Here is a 16,125-nt window from a genome sequence, read left to right as displayed (position 1 = left end):
TGGTGGTCCTGGGTCGCATCCTTGGAGGGGCTCTGCGCTGATAATCAATCAGTGCAGACCCCCCCCCCGTCAGGAGAGCAGCCGATCGGCTCTCCTCTACTGGCGTCTGTCAGTGCGAGTGGAGGAAAAGCCGATACACAGCTCATCCTGTTTACACCGCGGTCAGCTGTGATTGGACACAGCTGATCACATAGTAAGAGAACCTACGTCATAGGCTCTTTACCGAGATCAGTGATGCGTTGTGTCAGACTGACACACCGCACCGATCGCCGCGCTGCGCCCCCCACACAGGCTTATCCTGCTGGACATCACATGACATCTTTGAGCACGTCATTCTGTTATATGGCGGGTGGGAAGTGGTTAAAGTCCTTTGCAAGCCGCGCTAAAGTCGCGTTGTACGGGGCGGCTTCAGAGCGACTTTGAATCCGCCTCCAGTGTGAACTGAGCCTTACACAAAATAATTAAAAAATAGTAATTATTATTACTATTCTTCTAAATTTATTTTTTTGGTTGGGGGTTGGGTGTATATTTATTATTAATAATAATAATTTATTTATTAAGGTTAGGGGTTCATTGTAGTTTACGTATTATTACATATTATTCATTTATTTATGATGATCTTTAGTTATTTGTGTATTTATGGTACATGTATTTATTCATATATTATTATATATTTTATTGTTTTACATATGAGCAGAAAATCTCACAAAAAACGCGCAAGAAAATGTTGAGGTGTGACTGGGGTCTTGTGAAGGTGAGGAGAGCGCTGATTGGATACAAACACTGATCCATTTATAAAATAAGAAGGAGCTGCAGGGATGGTCAGTGACACAGCTTCATCTAAATTAAAGGATAAGGTCACCTTTGAGAACAGCTTCTCAATTCTGCCCCCCCGTGGGAGAATACTCCCACCCTGTGTGTCAGCCTCCCGCTGAGGAGAGTGTTGCACATGCGCAGTGTGCGCTCTGTCAGTGTCGGGGACGCGCACGCACGCCGGAGCGGAGAAGCACGCTGTGTGGTGGCCGCGCACAATGGAGTGGTTGGAGCGGTGTGCCTGTGTGGTCCGGTTCGGGCTCCTCAGTGATTGGTTCCGCAGATACTCGGCCCTGGGCCTGGCCTGTGTGACGCTGGGCGGCTCTCTGGTGAAGGAGTTCTGGCCGTTGCCGGATTCCTACTTCAACAACAAGAGAAACTTCCTCAACGTGTGAGTAGACCGGGCGGGTCACGTGGTCGGAGAGAGGGGGGAGGGGCTGTCACGTGGTCAGCTGTCAGTCAGGAGAGAACAACATGGCCGCCCTCTGGTCAGTGACCCTGAGGGGCACAATGAGAGAGACATGAGCCTCACATAGTCCATGACTGGCTGTCCTGTGTGTGTGCTGGGACAAGGTTCCCACAAAAACTCCACTGTCACAACTTTATTAAATCTCAGAGAACACACAGCCCGGTCATCACAGAGAGGGGCGGTCACACCAGTCATACCATTGTACACAGACTGCCTACCTGTTGCTATGGAGTCACTGCTCTGTGAGCTCAGGTCATGGGTTCTTGCCCACCCCTCCCCCAACTTATTTTAACCACTTGCCCACCGGGCACTTTCAGCCCCTTCCTGCCCAGGACAATTTTCACACTTATGAGGCCCCATTGATGGACACTGACAGGTGGCACTGATGAGGTGCCGTTGATGGGCACTGATAGGCTACAGTGATGAGGCGCTATTGATGGGCACTGACATGCGGCACTGATGAGCCATTGATGGACACTGATAGGTGGCACTGATGGGGCACCATTGATGGGTGCCATTGATGGACACTGATGAGGCGCTACTGATGAGGTGCCATTGATGAGGCGCTATTGATGGGCACTAACAGGCGGCACTGATGAGGTGCCATTGATGGGCACTGATAGGCTACACTGATGAGACACCATTGATGGGCACTGATGAGGCGCCATTGATGGGCACTGATAGGTGGCACTGATGGGGCACCATTGATGGGCACTAATAGGCTACATTGATGAGGCGCCATTGATGGGCACTGATGAGGCGCCATTGATGGGCACTGATAGGTGGCACTGATGGGGCACCATTGATGGGCACTAATAGGCTACATTGATGAGGCGCCATTGATGGGCACTGATAAGGCGCTATTGATGGGCACTGACATGCGACACTGATAGGTGGCACTGATGAGGTGCCATTGATGGGCACTAACAGGTGGCACTGATGAGGCGCCATTAATGGGCACTGATAGGCTACACTGATGAGGTGCCATTGACGGGCACTGATAGGTGGTACTGGTGGGTACAGATTGGCAGCACTGCACTGATAAGTGCCCAGATTATCAGTGTACGTGTCCCTTTTACACAAGCTGGTTATCAGCGTGAGGAAAGGAGAGCCGATAACCAGCTTCTGTTTATATCGTGATTGGACAAAGCTGATCATGTGGTAAAGAGCAGCTGATTTACCTCAATCTGTGATCAGCAGTGTTCAGAGGACACAGTGATCACAGAGCGCGCCGCCCATACCCCGCAGTGGGTGTGACCACAGGAGGCCATCATATGACGGTCTCCCAGAACTAGGTGGCTGCGCTGTAGCTGTCATTCAGCTATAGTAGGTCAGCAAGCGGTTAAAGTGTTACTAAACTCAGGACCTGCATTCACTATAGCCGATCTCCCACAGTACACAGAACATGGAAATGCAATTATTTTAGTAAATATAAACTGATAAATACCTTTTCTCATCAGCAGTATATAGCAGTCTGTCCTATGAGGATGCAGGACATCTGACCCTCTGTCTGGACTAATTGGTGCTGTGCTGATCACAGGAACAAAAAAAAAAAAACACTCTGCACACGCTCAGTTTGGTGTGAATTGCTAGAGTACCCTCAAGGCCTTGTTTTATCGGGAGTTGGATTGGGGACAGTAGAAGAAGGGGAGGATGAGACAAGAGAGGCTCAAACAGCCTTTATAAACAATGCAGAGGATTAACCCCTTAGGTTCCACAGTGAGTAAAGTAAGAAAGCTTTACTGCATATACAGACTGATTTTACTGCTGTGGGTTTAGTAACACTTTAAGGCTTTAGAAGCACTGTAAATAAATCCCCTCAGTGGGGTTAAATTAATCCCATCGTTGGTGTTAGTAAATTTCTCTGTTTGGAGAGATCTCCTCTCACCTCTGTTGTGTTTCTGGCACAGGAAGTGAAGGAAAGTCTCTCCATTGGGACACATCAATTAACGGGCTTTAACCATTCCGTAAGGCCAGTGCATTTTTTAGCGCACGTCCAGAAGCGCAAAATTGCACAGCAATCGATTTTAACATGGTTTTATTATGGGTCTCGTTCTTATCTATGGAGTTTCCTACAGCGCATTTATGGAAGAGGTCAGGGACGTATTTTAGTGCAATTTCATGTGATTTTGGCTGCAAAGACTTCAAAAGGAGTGCATGGAAAAACACATGTACCTGCCATTTTTGGTGTGGTTTTGTGTTTAACAACCAACCTCCTCCAAAAAAAAAGGAAAAGGAAAGAAGCATGACCACACAACAAAAAACACGCTACAAAAATGTACCACAAAATTAATGAAGAAGTACAAGTGTGACCCTAGCCACAAAAAAATAATAAATAAAATAAATATATATTAAAAATATAAATATAAAAATATATATAATAAATAAATAAAAAATAAAACTGATTTTAGATACATTTTAAAGATTTTTACATGAATGTAATGGAGTGTTTATTATTATTATTTATATTCTTTTCTTGGGCTCTGCGACTCTTCTCCAGCTTTCTGGTAAATTGTCTCCTGAATTGTGTGATCTGTATACTATTATGTTTTCCTGCCCTCACCAAAAAACCTTTCCTTGTCTTTGCAGCTATTTTGTCAAGCTTTCCTGGGGCTGGACATTATCTCTTCTCTTGCCTTTCATCGGGCTGACCAATTACATTGTGACCCGGAGCGTCCCAGCCGTTTTTCGCCGGATAGGCACCTTGCTTGTAGGAACCATCGTTTGGTACGTCTGCACGCATTTTTTCATGTACGTTGAAAACGTTACCGGTAGTTGTTATGTCTCCGAGATGCAACTAGAGAATCAAACGGAGCACAGGGACAAGAGAGAGTGTATCAAGAGCGGAGGATTCTGGGTCGGATTTGACATCTCTGGCCACTCGTTCCTGCTGCCGTATTGCGTCTTGATGATTCTGGAGGAAGCGGCCATACTGCGAAATGAGAGGCTTAAGAAGCACGGGATGAAGCCACTGATTCACGCCCTGGTTGTGTCTCTGGGACTATTGGTGTTCATTTGGGCTCTGATGTTCTTTTGTACTTCTATCTACTTCCATACTGTTTGGCAAAAATTATTTGGGACTTTCTTTGGCATCCTGGCCTGGTACATCACTTATAGGTGGTGGTATCTAAAGACGTTGTCCCCCGGACTTCCTCCCAGCTCTCCTCCAGGAAAGGGCCACAGAAAAGCGAAATAAACCAACACTACGCAGTATTATATAAATTCTCCACAATGGGCCTTTTAGTTCAAGACCATCATAAGGAAACCTCAGTCAAAATGTTTGTTGTTGGCAATAAGGAGCCTTTGTATGTCTTCCCTCTAAACCTTGGGCTTGAGTTATGAAAAAAAAAAATTCATAAAAAAAAAAAAATATACACATACACTACATATATCTCAAGCCCAAGGTTTGACGTTTACATAAACTAATAACTGTACTTTGGCATCAAATGTCATTACTGAAATGGTTAAGGTGTATCTAAACCCAAAAAGAAAACATGTAATATATTAAAGCTTACCAGTTCTTAGATATAGCGGCTGCATTCACTTCCCTTTTTCTCAGTTATTTAGTTCCCTTTATTATCACCTGGTGATCCTGCCAAGAGCACTTCCTGTCCTAGGGTGACAACACTCACTCTCTGCACTGTATCTTGGGAGGAGCAGTGTTGTCACACTAGGTTCTCCTGATTTGGAATACACTTCTCTTCCCTTCAATATAATCGTCCCCCCCCCCCCCCCCCCCCCCAAGATAGCGGGTAAGGCTGATGAAAGGTATTTTTTGGGCTTCCAGAAAATGTAGTTAGCCTGAAAAAAAGAATAAAGAGAAAATGAATGTAGCCACTGCATCTAGGTCTCCTTCACACCATTGGAGCACGCATGTGTCTCCGCACATCACGTGTAGGGCAGCCTGTTTATTTCATTGGGCTGTCCTATGCGTGAGAAACGCCACAGAAGTCCCTGACCCCTTTGTGAAATCGCACCGCTCCAAAGCTCATGGTGCTGCGGCATGTGTAATAGCAAATGTGTGGGGGTGCTGTGAGAATTATTGGCATTAACCTCGTCCCGCTCTCCGCACACACATATGCAGCCTTTTTTCGGCCAGTGGGCTTTAACGCTGAGTGGCCGCATGTGTGCGTTTCTATTTAACACCTGGTAAGTTGTGTGGACAAAGTCAGATTATCAATGCTTACAGCACCAACATCCCATAGTATTGAATACTAAGAGCAAAGGTAGAAGATGCGGGCCTTTTAGGTGCATAGACAGATAATTACACCAAAAGTACTTAAAAACAACAGTGTTTATTATACTGTTGTGTTTTTTTATTTATTTTTTTTTTAAGTACTTTCGGTGTAATTATCTGTCTTTGCACCTAAAAAGTCTCACATCTTCTACCTTTGCTGTTAAGTTTCTATGTAACAGTTTAATGCGCTGAGAGCGCACTCCCTGTGTGCTACCAGCACAGTAACAAACTGTCATTGAAAGCTCCCGATGCAAACTTGTGATCAAGCGCTTTAGATCAGAATGCCTATATCCCAGCATTTTGAATCTCTTAAAGGGCCAGTAAGTGGTGGGACGGGGTTAGGAATGAAAGGAAAGCACGTGAAGTGTGAACGTAGCCTAAGGACTGGTAAGCTGCAATCTACATTTTTGTTCTTGGGTTACATACACTGTATAATAATATTAATATAGATGAAGTACTGGTATATTCCTGCCCCTCTTTTGCCCAGGGACACAGATAAGCACTGCCCTGCTTGTACAGAAAGTTTGAATGCTGCAACACTTTCTGCTCAGAGCAGAAGATGGGAGAGGTTGAATATGTGTTTGTCAGGATCATGCCAACTGTAGGCATGCCTAATATACTCTTCCTATCGTCTTAAAGAGACTGTGTCACTATGCCCATTCATGTGACACTGGGGTTGATCTACTAAAGGCAAATCCACTCTGCACTACAAGTACACTTGGAAGTGCAGTCGCTGTAGATCTAAAGGGGAAGTTCTGAAATGAGGGGAAGCTCTACTGATTTTATCATCCAGTCATGTACAAGCAAAAATGCTGTTTTTTATTTTCCTTGTATGTCCCCCTCGGATCTACAGCCACTGCACTTCCAAGTGCACTTGTACTGCAGAGTGGATTTGCCTTTAGTAAATAACCCCCAGGGTCTCTCTGAAAGGTTCAACCCCCACTACCTTCCCATCAACCTTGTCCACCCTCCCCAGCAGCTCCAAGGCTGTGTTGGAGCCAGGAGTCCAAACCTTGTATAAGCTCTGTAGGATGATAGAGCTTTCCCAAGGTAGATAACTTCCTCTCCTTTTCATATGACTGTGGTGGGCCTGGCAATTGGCTGATCCATTCTAAGCACTCCATCTTTGGGGAAGGGAAGGAGGTCACATGCTGTTCCATACCTGGAAGGACTAGGTGTTCCCTGTGCTCCCCTGCCACAAGCTCTGGGTCTGTGTTGTATCATGTTTGACTGCTTAGACTGCAGGGCTGCATTCTTAGAGCGGTGGTGGTGGTGGGGTGGGGGTTCACATGCTCCCCATACCTGCAATGGTCAAGTATTTTTTCTGTGGATCTGGCAAACAAAACCGGAGGGGTTGTGCCAAAGGTGCGGTTGTTTGTTAGAAGAGCCTGACATTTTACCCTTAGCCTTGGTTCACACTGGTGCGTGGAAAAAACTGAATGCAATTCACACAGGAATCGCACCGCATTCCTATGCCCATCACATGCGATGTCTGTGTGGTGAGATTTGAGCCGTACATTCTGTCTGGCTCAAACTGCAACGCATCTGCACAAAAATGGTGCAGGACCCTTTTTTTTTTCCCCCGAACCTGAATCTCCTCATCACATGGGTGTCCCAATTCTGGCAATCGCACTGCATTTTGCGTTCTGTTTCGGGGTGTTGTTAATCTAACATTGGCACCCGCAGCAGATTGCTTGGACAACGCGTGATCTGGGGAAATGCAGCGAATCTTGTGCGTTTCTTGTGTGAACCAGGGCTGAATGGGCAATATGACAGTGGGGTTGATTTACGAAAGGCAAATCCACTCTGCACTGCAAGTGCACTTGGAAGTGCAGTCGCTGTAGATTTGAGGGGAAGCTCTGCTGATTTTATCATCCAATCATGTACAAGCAAAAATGCTGTTTTTTATTTTCCTTGCATGTCCCCCTCGGATCTACAGCGACTGCACTTCCAAGTGCACTTGTAGTGTAAAGTGGATTTGCTTTAAACCCCATTGTCTCTTTGTGCTTCAAGTGGTTAGCTGTCCCATTTGAGATTGTATGACTTGCCGAAGTACATGAATACCGCACAGGCACTGGACAGTGCTAAATAAAATTTTGGGGGAAAAAAGGGGTGCAGGAATACTCCTACGGTTTTGCACTGTATGGCATTTAAATATCCCAACGCTGCAATTCGATTCAGCAGTACAGTTTTCATTTTAAACCCGTTGTTTCTCAAACCGCTTTCTTTGCTATGGGCAACGCAGACTGTTTAACAGTACTTGGACATGGACAAGCGTCCCCTAGTAAAGAAAGTATCTTGAAAGTGTATTCTGTTTTATTCTCTAAGCAATTATTAATAATTATTATTTAATTATAATTAATACTGCAAAATGCTGCAGATGAGTTCAGTATTAGTTGGTGAACGCCATCTCTAAACCTGCCGCCATGTCACTAATCTTCACAGCTAGTTGTGTTTTATCAATAACTGTAAATGATGCTGCTATGAGAGATGAGTGCGTGCTGCACTGCGCTCGGTACAGACACTAATGTTGATTGGTTAAAAACCAAAGTTTGAAAAAGTTTTTAAGAAAACATCAAATATATGAAACACCCCGTAGTTCACTTCATAGCTGTGTCCTTTCCTGTAATTTTGTCTCCTTGGTCAGTTGCTGCATGCCTGCTGGAAGTTGGAATTGGGCTTGTAAAGGGTGTGTCGGCTCTATAAACCAATGGGTGGGAGGGGGAGGTACTTGACAAAGGGGCAGTGTGAGCATTGGGGTGACGATCACTAGTAGTGCATGTAGGCTGAAGACAGGGGCGCCATGGCAGTAAAGCCAGCCATAGATGGATTGAATGTCGGCCTGGTCAGCAGGGACTGGCTGAGATTTTCGATCCATGTATGAACAGGCTGGTTGTACTAAAGTCTATCCATTGTTCAACTTCAGTACAACCAGCCTGACCAATTTTTGGCATGTGATTACTGCTAGTGGCTATAGCCGCTGGCAGTAATCGTGTTCTTCCGGCCGGGAAGGCTCCCAGGCTAGTGCATATTGTAGAGACTGTCATTGGAGGCCCCACATGTCTGAGCTCACAGCAGAGGGTCTTGGTGCTCCTAGTAAGTAGCCAAATATGCCAATCCAATAAAATAGAGAACTCATTGCACATCGCTGCTCTTTATTTAGTCATAATTGCTTAAAAGCTAAAAACAATTAAAACCCCCCTCCTCCAGTCTATGAAAGTTTCTCATGCAAAAGCGCACACTTGCTCAAGGTCTTGGTTCGTCCATCGTTGGTAATGTAACCTCACATCTGTGGTCCTGAGGACTACAGAGGGGAGTGAAGAGGACCGGGCTTCAGACAGGAAGTGGCTGTGCAATTCTTACTGACACACAGCTGGAAAAAGGGGATTCCACAGAGGGGAAAAATTCATAATTACACTGCAAATGTGGACAGGATGGGGTAAACAGGGGGGAGGAGGGGGGGGATCTACAGGGTTCAGGAGGTCAATACCAAAGCATTAATAATTATGTGAAGAGTTGGAGAACCTTAAGTTTCATGTAATTTTGGAATTTGCCATTTATTATGGCATTTTATAGCCTATATTAGAAAAATGACATGGTCATGAGTGACACTTTCATGTCCTCTGGATGTTAGATGGCTCCTATTCTGGCTGTTTGACAAACAGTGATGAGTGTTGGATGCCACCGGAGTCATCCGTAAACCAGGGAATGCCTGTCCTCAAGAGTCCGAAATCACGTGCGTATAATGTCACTTGGGGGTCACCTTCCCCTTTCCTTCCTGGACATATTAAAACTTGGATTAACTACGTCTTGTAGGAAATATGCTTCAGTCTCCTATCTGTCTTCTGCGGAGTGGATTTTATGTCCCTTTGTCACTGTTAGTTATTTTACCTCATTATCGTTCTGCAACTTATCAGTATTTGTAATGCTGCCTTGAAATGATAGCAGTGGCATCTTAAGGAAAAGAATGTTTTTATATACAATGCTGTGAAAAAGTATTTGCCCCCTTTCTGATTTTTTTTTTTTTACATTCTTTTGCATATTTGTCACACTTAACCACTTCGCTACCCGGCCATTGTCAAATGACGTCCACAGATGGGATCTCCCATCCTGAGTGGACGTCATATGACGGCCTGGGCTTCCCGGCCATCTAGGGGGCGCGCACGCCCGCAGCGTTGCTCGGGACAAGGTGCGTGTGCCCGGCGATGTCCGCCGGGCACCCGCGATTGCCCGTTAACCGGGCCCGACCATGGATCTGTGTGTGTAAACACACAGATCCACGTCCTGTCAGTTGAGAGGAGAGCGATCTGTGTTCCCAGTACAGAGGAACACTGATCGGTCTCCTCCCCTTGTACGTCCCCTCCCCCCACAGTTAGAATCATTCCCTTAGGAAACATGATTAACCCCTCGTGTCTCCCTAGTGGTTAACCCCTTCACTGCCTGTCACATTTATACAGTAATCAATGCAATTTTATAGCATTGATCGCTGTATAAATGTGAATGGTCCCAAAAATGTGTCCGATGTGTCCGCCATAATGTCGCAGTCATGAAAAAAAATCGCGATCGCCGCTATTACTAGTAAAAAAAAAAATAAATTATTTTTTTTTAAAAATGCCATAAATCTATCCCGTATTTTGTAGACACTATAATTTTTGCGCAAACCAATCAATATACGCTTATTGCGATTTTTTTTTTTTCCCAAAAATATGTAGAAGAATACGTATCGGCCGAAACTGAGGAAAAAATTTGTTTTTTAAAAAAAAAATTGGGATATTTATTATAGCAAAAAGTAAAAAATGTTGTGTTTTTTTTTCAAAATTGTCACTCTTCTTTTGTTTATAGCGCAAAAAATAAAAACCGCAGAGGTGATCAAATACCACCAAAAGAAAACTCTATTTGTGGGAAAAAAAGGACGTCCATTTTGTTTGGGTGCAACGTCGCACGACCGCGCAATTGTCGTTTAAAGTGCGACAGCGCTGAAAACTAAAAATTGGTCTGGGAAGGAAGGGGGTGAAAATGCCCTGTATTGAACCGGTTAAATGACTCAGATCATCAAACAAATTTTATTATACAAAGATAACCTGAGTAAATACAAAATGCAGTTTTTAAATGATGGTTTAATTTATTAAAGCGGAGTTCCAACATCAAATCATTTTTTATTTTTTTTAAACAATTCGTACCTTCATATAATTTAAATGTAACACTCACTTATTTTCTGAAATATATCCCCCGATGTCCGGTTTCATCTAAAAAAGTAAGTTATATTTCTTCCTTGCCGTTTTCATCTTGCTTGTGGGCATGTGAAGCCCACAAGCAGACAGTTCCGGGATACGGTGATGCTGAGCTACCAGCATGCACCGCCCGTTACCGCACAAGCGCATTATGTGCTGTGCACAGCACCGTAAACTTCCGACGTTGCCATCACAATGGGCGTCGTTGTCGGAAGTGCACGAAGATACGCCTCCAAGACGTGACTGGTGTCATCGCCTCACTTCCGGTTTCGGAAGATTGCGAGAATTAGCAGCGGCTAGACACACTGACTCCTGGGAATAATAATTCATAGCTCCCAGGAGACAGTGCGCCGCCCCAGGAGACAGTGCGCCGCCCCAGGAGACAGTGCGCCGCCCCAGGAGACAGTGCGCTGCTGGATATTTCCATTTGACAATGTCTGTAATGATAGGAAGCTATTAAGGTGAACTTCTAAAATTGTGTGGAACTCCGCTTTAAGGCAAAAAAACTGTCCAAACCTGCCTGGCTTTATGTGAAAAAGTAATTGCCCCCTTAACCTAATTATTGGTTGTGCCACTCTTGGCGGCAACAACTGCAATGAAGCGTTTGTGATAACTGGCATTGAGTCTTTCACATCGCTGTGGAGCAATTTTGGCCCACTCTTCTTTGCAGAATTGTTTTAATTCAGCCACATTGGAGGGTTTTCCAGCATGAACGGCCTGTGTAAGGTCAGGATACAGCATCTCAATTGGATTTAAGTCCGGGCTTTGACTAGGCCACTCCTAAAACTACATTTTGCTTTGTTTGAACCATTTGGAGGGTGGACTTGCTGTTGTGTTTCAGATCATTGTCCTGCTGCATAACATGCCATCCCATGGATGCCATTTTTGCCCAGTCTCTTGCTTAATGTTGAATCATGAACACTGATCTTACCCGAGGCAAGTGAGGCCTGCAGTTCTTTAGATGTTGTTCTGGCTTCTTTTATGACCTCCTGGATGAGTCGCTGTCATGCTCTTGGAGTAATTTTTGTAGGCCGGCCACTCCTGGGGAAGGTTCACCACTGTTCCAAGTTATCTCCATTTGTGGATAATGGCTCTCCCCGTGGTTCACTGGAGTTCCAAAGCCTTAGAAATGGCTTTGAAACCCTTCCTAGCCCGATACATATACATCACTTTGTTTATAATCTGTTCTTGAAGTTTTTTTAGATTGTGGCTTTTTGTGATCTGTTGGCATGCTTCACTTTATCAGACAGCTTCTATTTATGTGATTTCTTGATTCAACAGATCTGGCAGTAATCAGGCCTGGGTGTGGCAAGTGAATTTTAACTCAGCTTTCCAAAAAATTGTGGTTAATCGCAGTTCATTCATGATTCAGCTTGGGAGGGGGCAATTACTTTTTCACATAGGGCCAGGCGGGTTTGAACAGCCTTTTTCCCTTAACCACTTACCGACCGGCTCCTGTACATATACGTCGGCAGTTGAAGGTGGATATCTCGGTAACGGCAGCAGCTGCTGCCACAACCGAGGTATCCATCTTTAGAGTCGGCAGTTCTGTTTACGATAATGGTGGTCTCTGCGGCGAATTCACCGCAAGATCACCGTTATCGGCGGCGGGAGAGGTGCCACGCCGCTCTCCCGCGCCCTCTGCCGCTTACTGGAGCTGTCGGCGATCGGGTCCTTTCATGTCTGTGGTATGGACATGAGTGAGGGGAAGATGGCCCCCACCCGTCTCCATACCATAGGAGGGCGGAAGCGACATCAAAACGTCACTTCCGCCTATACGTCTTAAAGGCATATTTTTCTGTCAATTTTTTTTTTTTTTTTTTTTTTTTGCATTTCAGTCCAAATATGAGATCTCAGGACTTTTTGACCCCCAGATCTCATATTTAAGAGGTCCTGTCATGCTTTTTTTCTATTACAAGGGATGTTTACATTCCTTGTAATAGGAATAAAAGTGACACAATTTAAAAAAAAAAAAAAAAAAAACTGTGAAAAAAATAAATAAAATCAAGTAAAATAAATAAGAATTTTTTTTTTTTTTAACGCGCCTGAGCTCGCGCTCAGAAGTGAACTCATACGTGAGTAGCGCCCGCATATGAAAACAGTGGTCAAACCACACGTGAGGTTTCGCCGCGATCGGTAGAGCGAGAGCAATAATTCTAGCCCTAGACCTCCTCTGTACCGCAAAACATGCAACCTGTAGAATTATTTAAACGTCGCCTATGGAGATTTTTGAGGGTAAAAGTTTGACGCCATTCCACAAGCGGGCACAATTTTGAAGCCTGACATGTTGGGTATCAATTTACTCGGCGTAACATTATCTTTCACAATATAAAAAAAACATTGGACTAACTTTACTGTTGTCTTATTTTTTTTATTCAAAAAAGTGAATTTTTTCCAAATAAGGTGTGCTTGTAAGAGCGCTGTGCAAATACGGTGCGAAAAAAAGTATTGCAATGACCGCCATTTTATTCTCTAGGGTGTTAGAAAGAAAAACCATATATAATGTTTGGGGGTTCTAAGTAATTTTCTAGCTAAAAACAGCATAGGTAAACATATTGACACCCAGCTGTGCAAAGCATGGTCACCATTTCTTTATATGAAGTTTACATTTCTTACCCATTACTGTCTCTAGGCATCGAAAAGTGAATCTTTTGTGTATGTTTAAGTGTATATGTTTTTATACGTTCATTTAAATGAAGTTAAAGCTTTCCAAGCTGAATCCCTTTGATTGTTAAAGCTGAAATGCATACAAGGAAGCCAGTTTACCTGCCAAAGAGGTTGTATTTCTGGTTACACAGCTCTGCTGCACAGTACAGCCCTGTCTGGCAGGGCAGGAGATCAAATTTTTCTCTGTTGCAGGTAGGGCTACAACTAACCATTATTTTCATAATCGATTAGTTGGCCGATTGTTTCAGTTAATCGGATAATAACCTTAAAAAAAGTGTGGTGTATAATTTTAGTTAATATGTAAAGTTTAAAAAAAAAAAAGGCAATTTATTCTTAAATATCTCTATGCAGTGGTAAATATAAATAAACCACTATATATGGTTAGGGAGCAAAATCTCTAATCCACTCTGAGAATAACAGACAGAAGAGATATACTGTATATATTATTAGAGGAGATATATACTGTATATACTATTAGAGGAGAGATATACTGTATATACTACCCTGTTTCCCCGAAAATAACACTTATGCCCCGTACACACGGTCGGACTTTGTTCGGACATTCCGACAACAAAATCCTAGGATTTTTTCCGACGGATGTTGGCTCAAACTTGTCTTGCATACACACGGTCACACAAAGTTGTCAGAAAATCCGATCGTTCTAAACGCGGTGACGTAAAACACGTACGTCGGGACTATAAACGGGGCAGTGGCCAATAGCTTTCATCTCTTTATTTATTCTGAGCATGCGTGGCACTTTGTCCGTCGGATTTGTGTACACACGATCGGAATTTCCGACAACGGATTTTGTTGTCGGAAAATTTTATCTCCTGCTGTCCAACTTTGTGTGTCGGAAAATCTGATGGAAAATGTCCGATGGCGCCCACACACGGTCGGAATTTCCGACAACACGCTCCGATCGGACATTGTCCATCGGAAAATCTGACCGTGTGTACGGGGCATTAGCGTGATTGTCAGTGATGGCTGCAATATAAGCCCTACCCCTCAAATAAGCCCTAGTTAAAGTCCTTGTAGGTCTTATTTTCAGGGTAGGGCTTATTTGGGGGGTAGGGCTTATATTGCAGCCATCACCGACAATCACGCTAGTCTTATTTTCGGGGAAACAGGGTATTAGAGGTTGAATCTAGTAAATATCATCAGACTCAGAGACCAAATTTTTTATTTAAAGAAAAAAAAAAAAATTAAAGACCATTTTGCAAGTGAAATTTTCAAATGACTTTCATTCAGCGAATGTACAAAGATTTTTCGTATGAATATTCTCATCCGAAAATCAATATTTGTATGGTCATTTTTGCAGTGCTTTTTGCATTTTTTTATGGCCAATTTGTTGTTGGGAAGATAAAAAAATGCAAACCGCTGCAAAAACGCACTACAAGCTTTTCTGCAGCTTCTCCATTGAAGTCTATTGAACCAAAAAAGAGCACCATTTCGCATTGAATAAAGTCCCTGACTCTTTCCAAATACGCAGCGGCTGAAAAAAAAGCATAGATGTGAACGTATCCCATAGGAAACCATGTTAAATAAACTGTAGCGCATTTCTCCATAAAGCATCAACAAAATGCATAGGTGTGAACCAGGTCTAAGACGTTTAGTAGTAGTAGTAGCAGCAGCAGCAGCATGCTTTTTGTTGTATCACCTGTCATCATGGGGTTAAAAAAAAATAAAATTAGCCCTTTATTGTACAAAAAGAGCAGTTAATCGCTTCTTTAAGGGGTTCATTTTAAATATAATGCACAATACTGTTAAAGTTTATTTTAAATGTAATTGTAATGCCTTCTATTACCTTCAGTCTATCAGCCTCCACCTTCTCTGGGTTCGGATGCTGATCTTCCCTGCACACAGTCTTTAACCGCTTGTCGACCAGCCGCCGCAGTTGTACTGCGGCAACATGGCTCGGCTGTGCGAATCGCTGTCATGTTACGTCTCTTCCAATTTCGGCCACTAGGGGCGCGCACTCGCCACCTGCTCGCCCACGGAGCCGATGCGAGTGCCCGGCAGTTGCGATCACCGCTGGGCTCCCGCGATCGCTCGGGGCACATGGAGAAACCGGGATCTGTGTGTGCAAACACACAGTTTCCGGGTTCTTTGAGGGGAGAAGAGACTGATCGTCTATTCATACAGAATATGATCAGCGATCTGTCATCTCCCCTACACAGTCCCCCGACCCCCCCCCCTTTCAGTTAGAACACACACTAGGGAACACAAGCCCTTGATCGCCTCCTATGGTTAACCCCTTCCCTACCAGTGACATTTTTACAGTAATCAATACATTTTTATAGCACTTATCTCTGTATAAATGCCAGTGGTCCCAAAAATTTGTCAAAATTGTCCAACATGTCCACCATAATGTCGCAGTCCTGATAAAAATCGCAGCTCGCCGCCATTACTAGTAAAAAAAATAATAATAATAAAAATGCCATAAATCTATCCCCTATTTTGTAGACAAAATAATATTATAATAATAATATTTGTTATTAATATTTGTTATTAATAATATTTTGTAGGCAAACTAATCAATATATGCTTATTGCGATTTTTTTTTTTTTTTTTTTTTTTTTTTTTTTACCAAAAATATGTAGAAGAATACATATCAGCTTAAACTGAGGGAAAAAAAGTTTTTTTTATATATTTTTGGGGATGTTTATTATAGCAAAAAGTAAAAATTATTGCGTTTTTTTTTTTTTCAA

At 43.5% G+C, this 16,125-nt stretch overlaps 1 protein-coding gene across 1 annotated transcript; it reads left to right on the top strand.

Moving 5' to 3' along the window:
* The first annotated feature begins 951 nt into the window (after positions 1-951).
* FITM2 (fat storage inducing transmembrane protein 2) lies at positions 952-14,624 on the top strand. The gene is made up of 2 exons (XM_073607595.1): positions 952-1,204; positions 3,872-14,624. The coding sequence occupies exons 1-2, from the start codon at positions 1,032-1,034 to the stop codon at positions 4,476-4,478; spliced, it is 780 nt and encodes a 259-aa protein (XP_073463696.1). The 5' UTR covers positions 952-1,031; the 3' UTR covers positions 4,479-14,624.
* Positions 14,625-16,125: the final 1,501 nt, after the last annotated feature.

The sequence above is a fragment of the Aquarana catesbeiana genome, linkage group LG12 (assembly GCF_042186555.1).
Source record: "Aquarana catesbeiana isolate 2022-GZ linkage group LG12, ASM4218655v1, whole genome shotgun sequence".
Taxonomy (NCBI): domain Eukaryota; kingdom Metazoa; phylum Chordata; class Amphibia; order Anura; family Ranidae; genus Aquarana; species Aquarana catesbeiana.
This window is presented reverse-complemented; position numbering and strand designations above follow the sequence as displayed.

What these genes read in the sequence shown, in the direction of transcription:
- FITM2 (XM_073607595.1), top strand. Translation starts at nt 1,032, where the DNA reads ATGGAGTGGTTGGAGCGGTGTGCCTGTGTGGTCCGGTTCGGGCTCCTC. An exon ending in AAGAGAAACTTCCTCAACGT is followed by an intron (nt 1,205 to 3,871) that starts GTGAGTAGACCG and finishes TTGTCTTTGCAG; the next exon opens with CTATTTTGTCAAGCTTTCCT.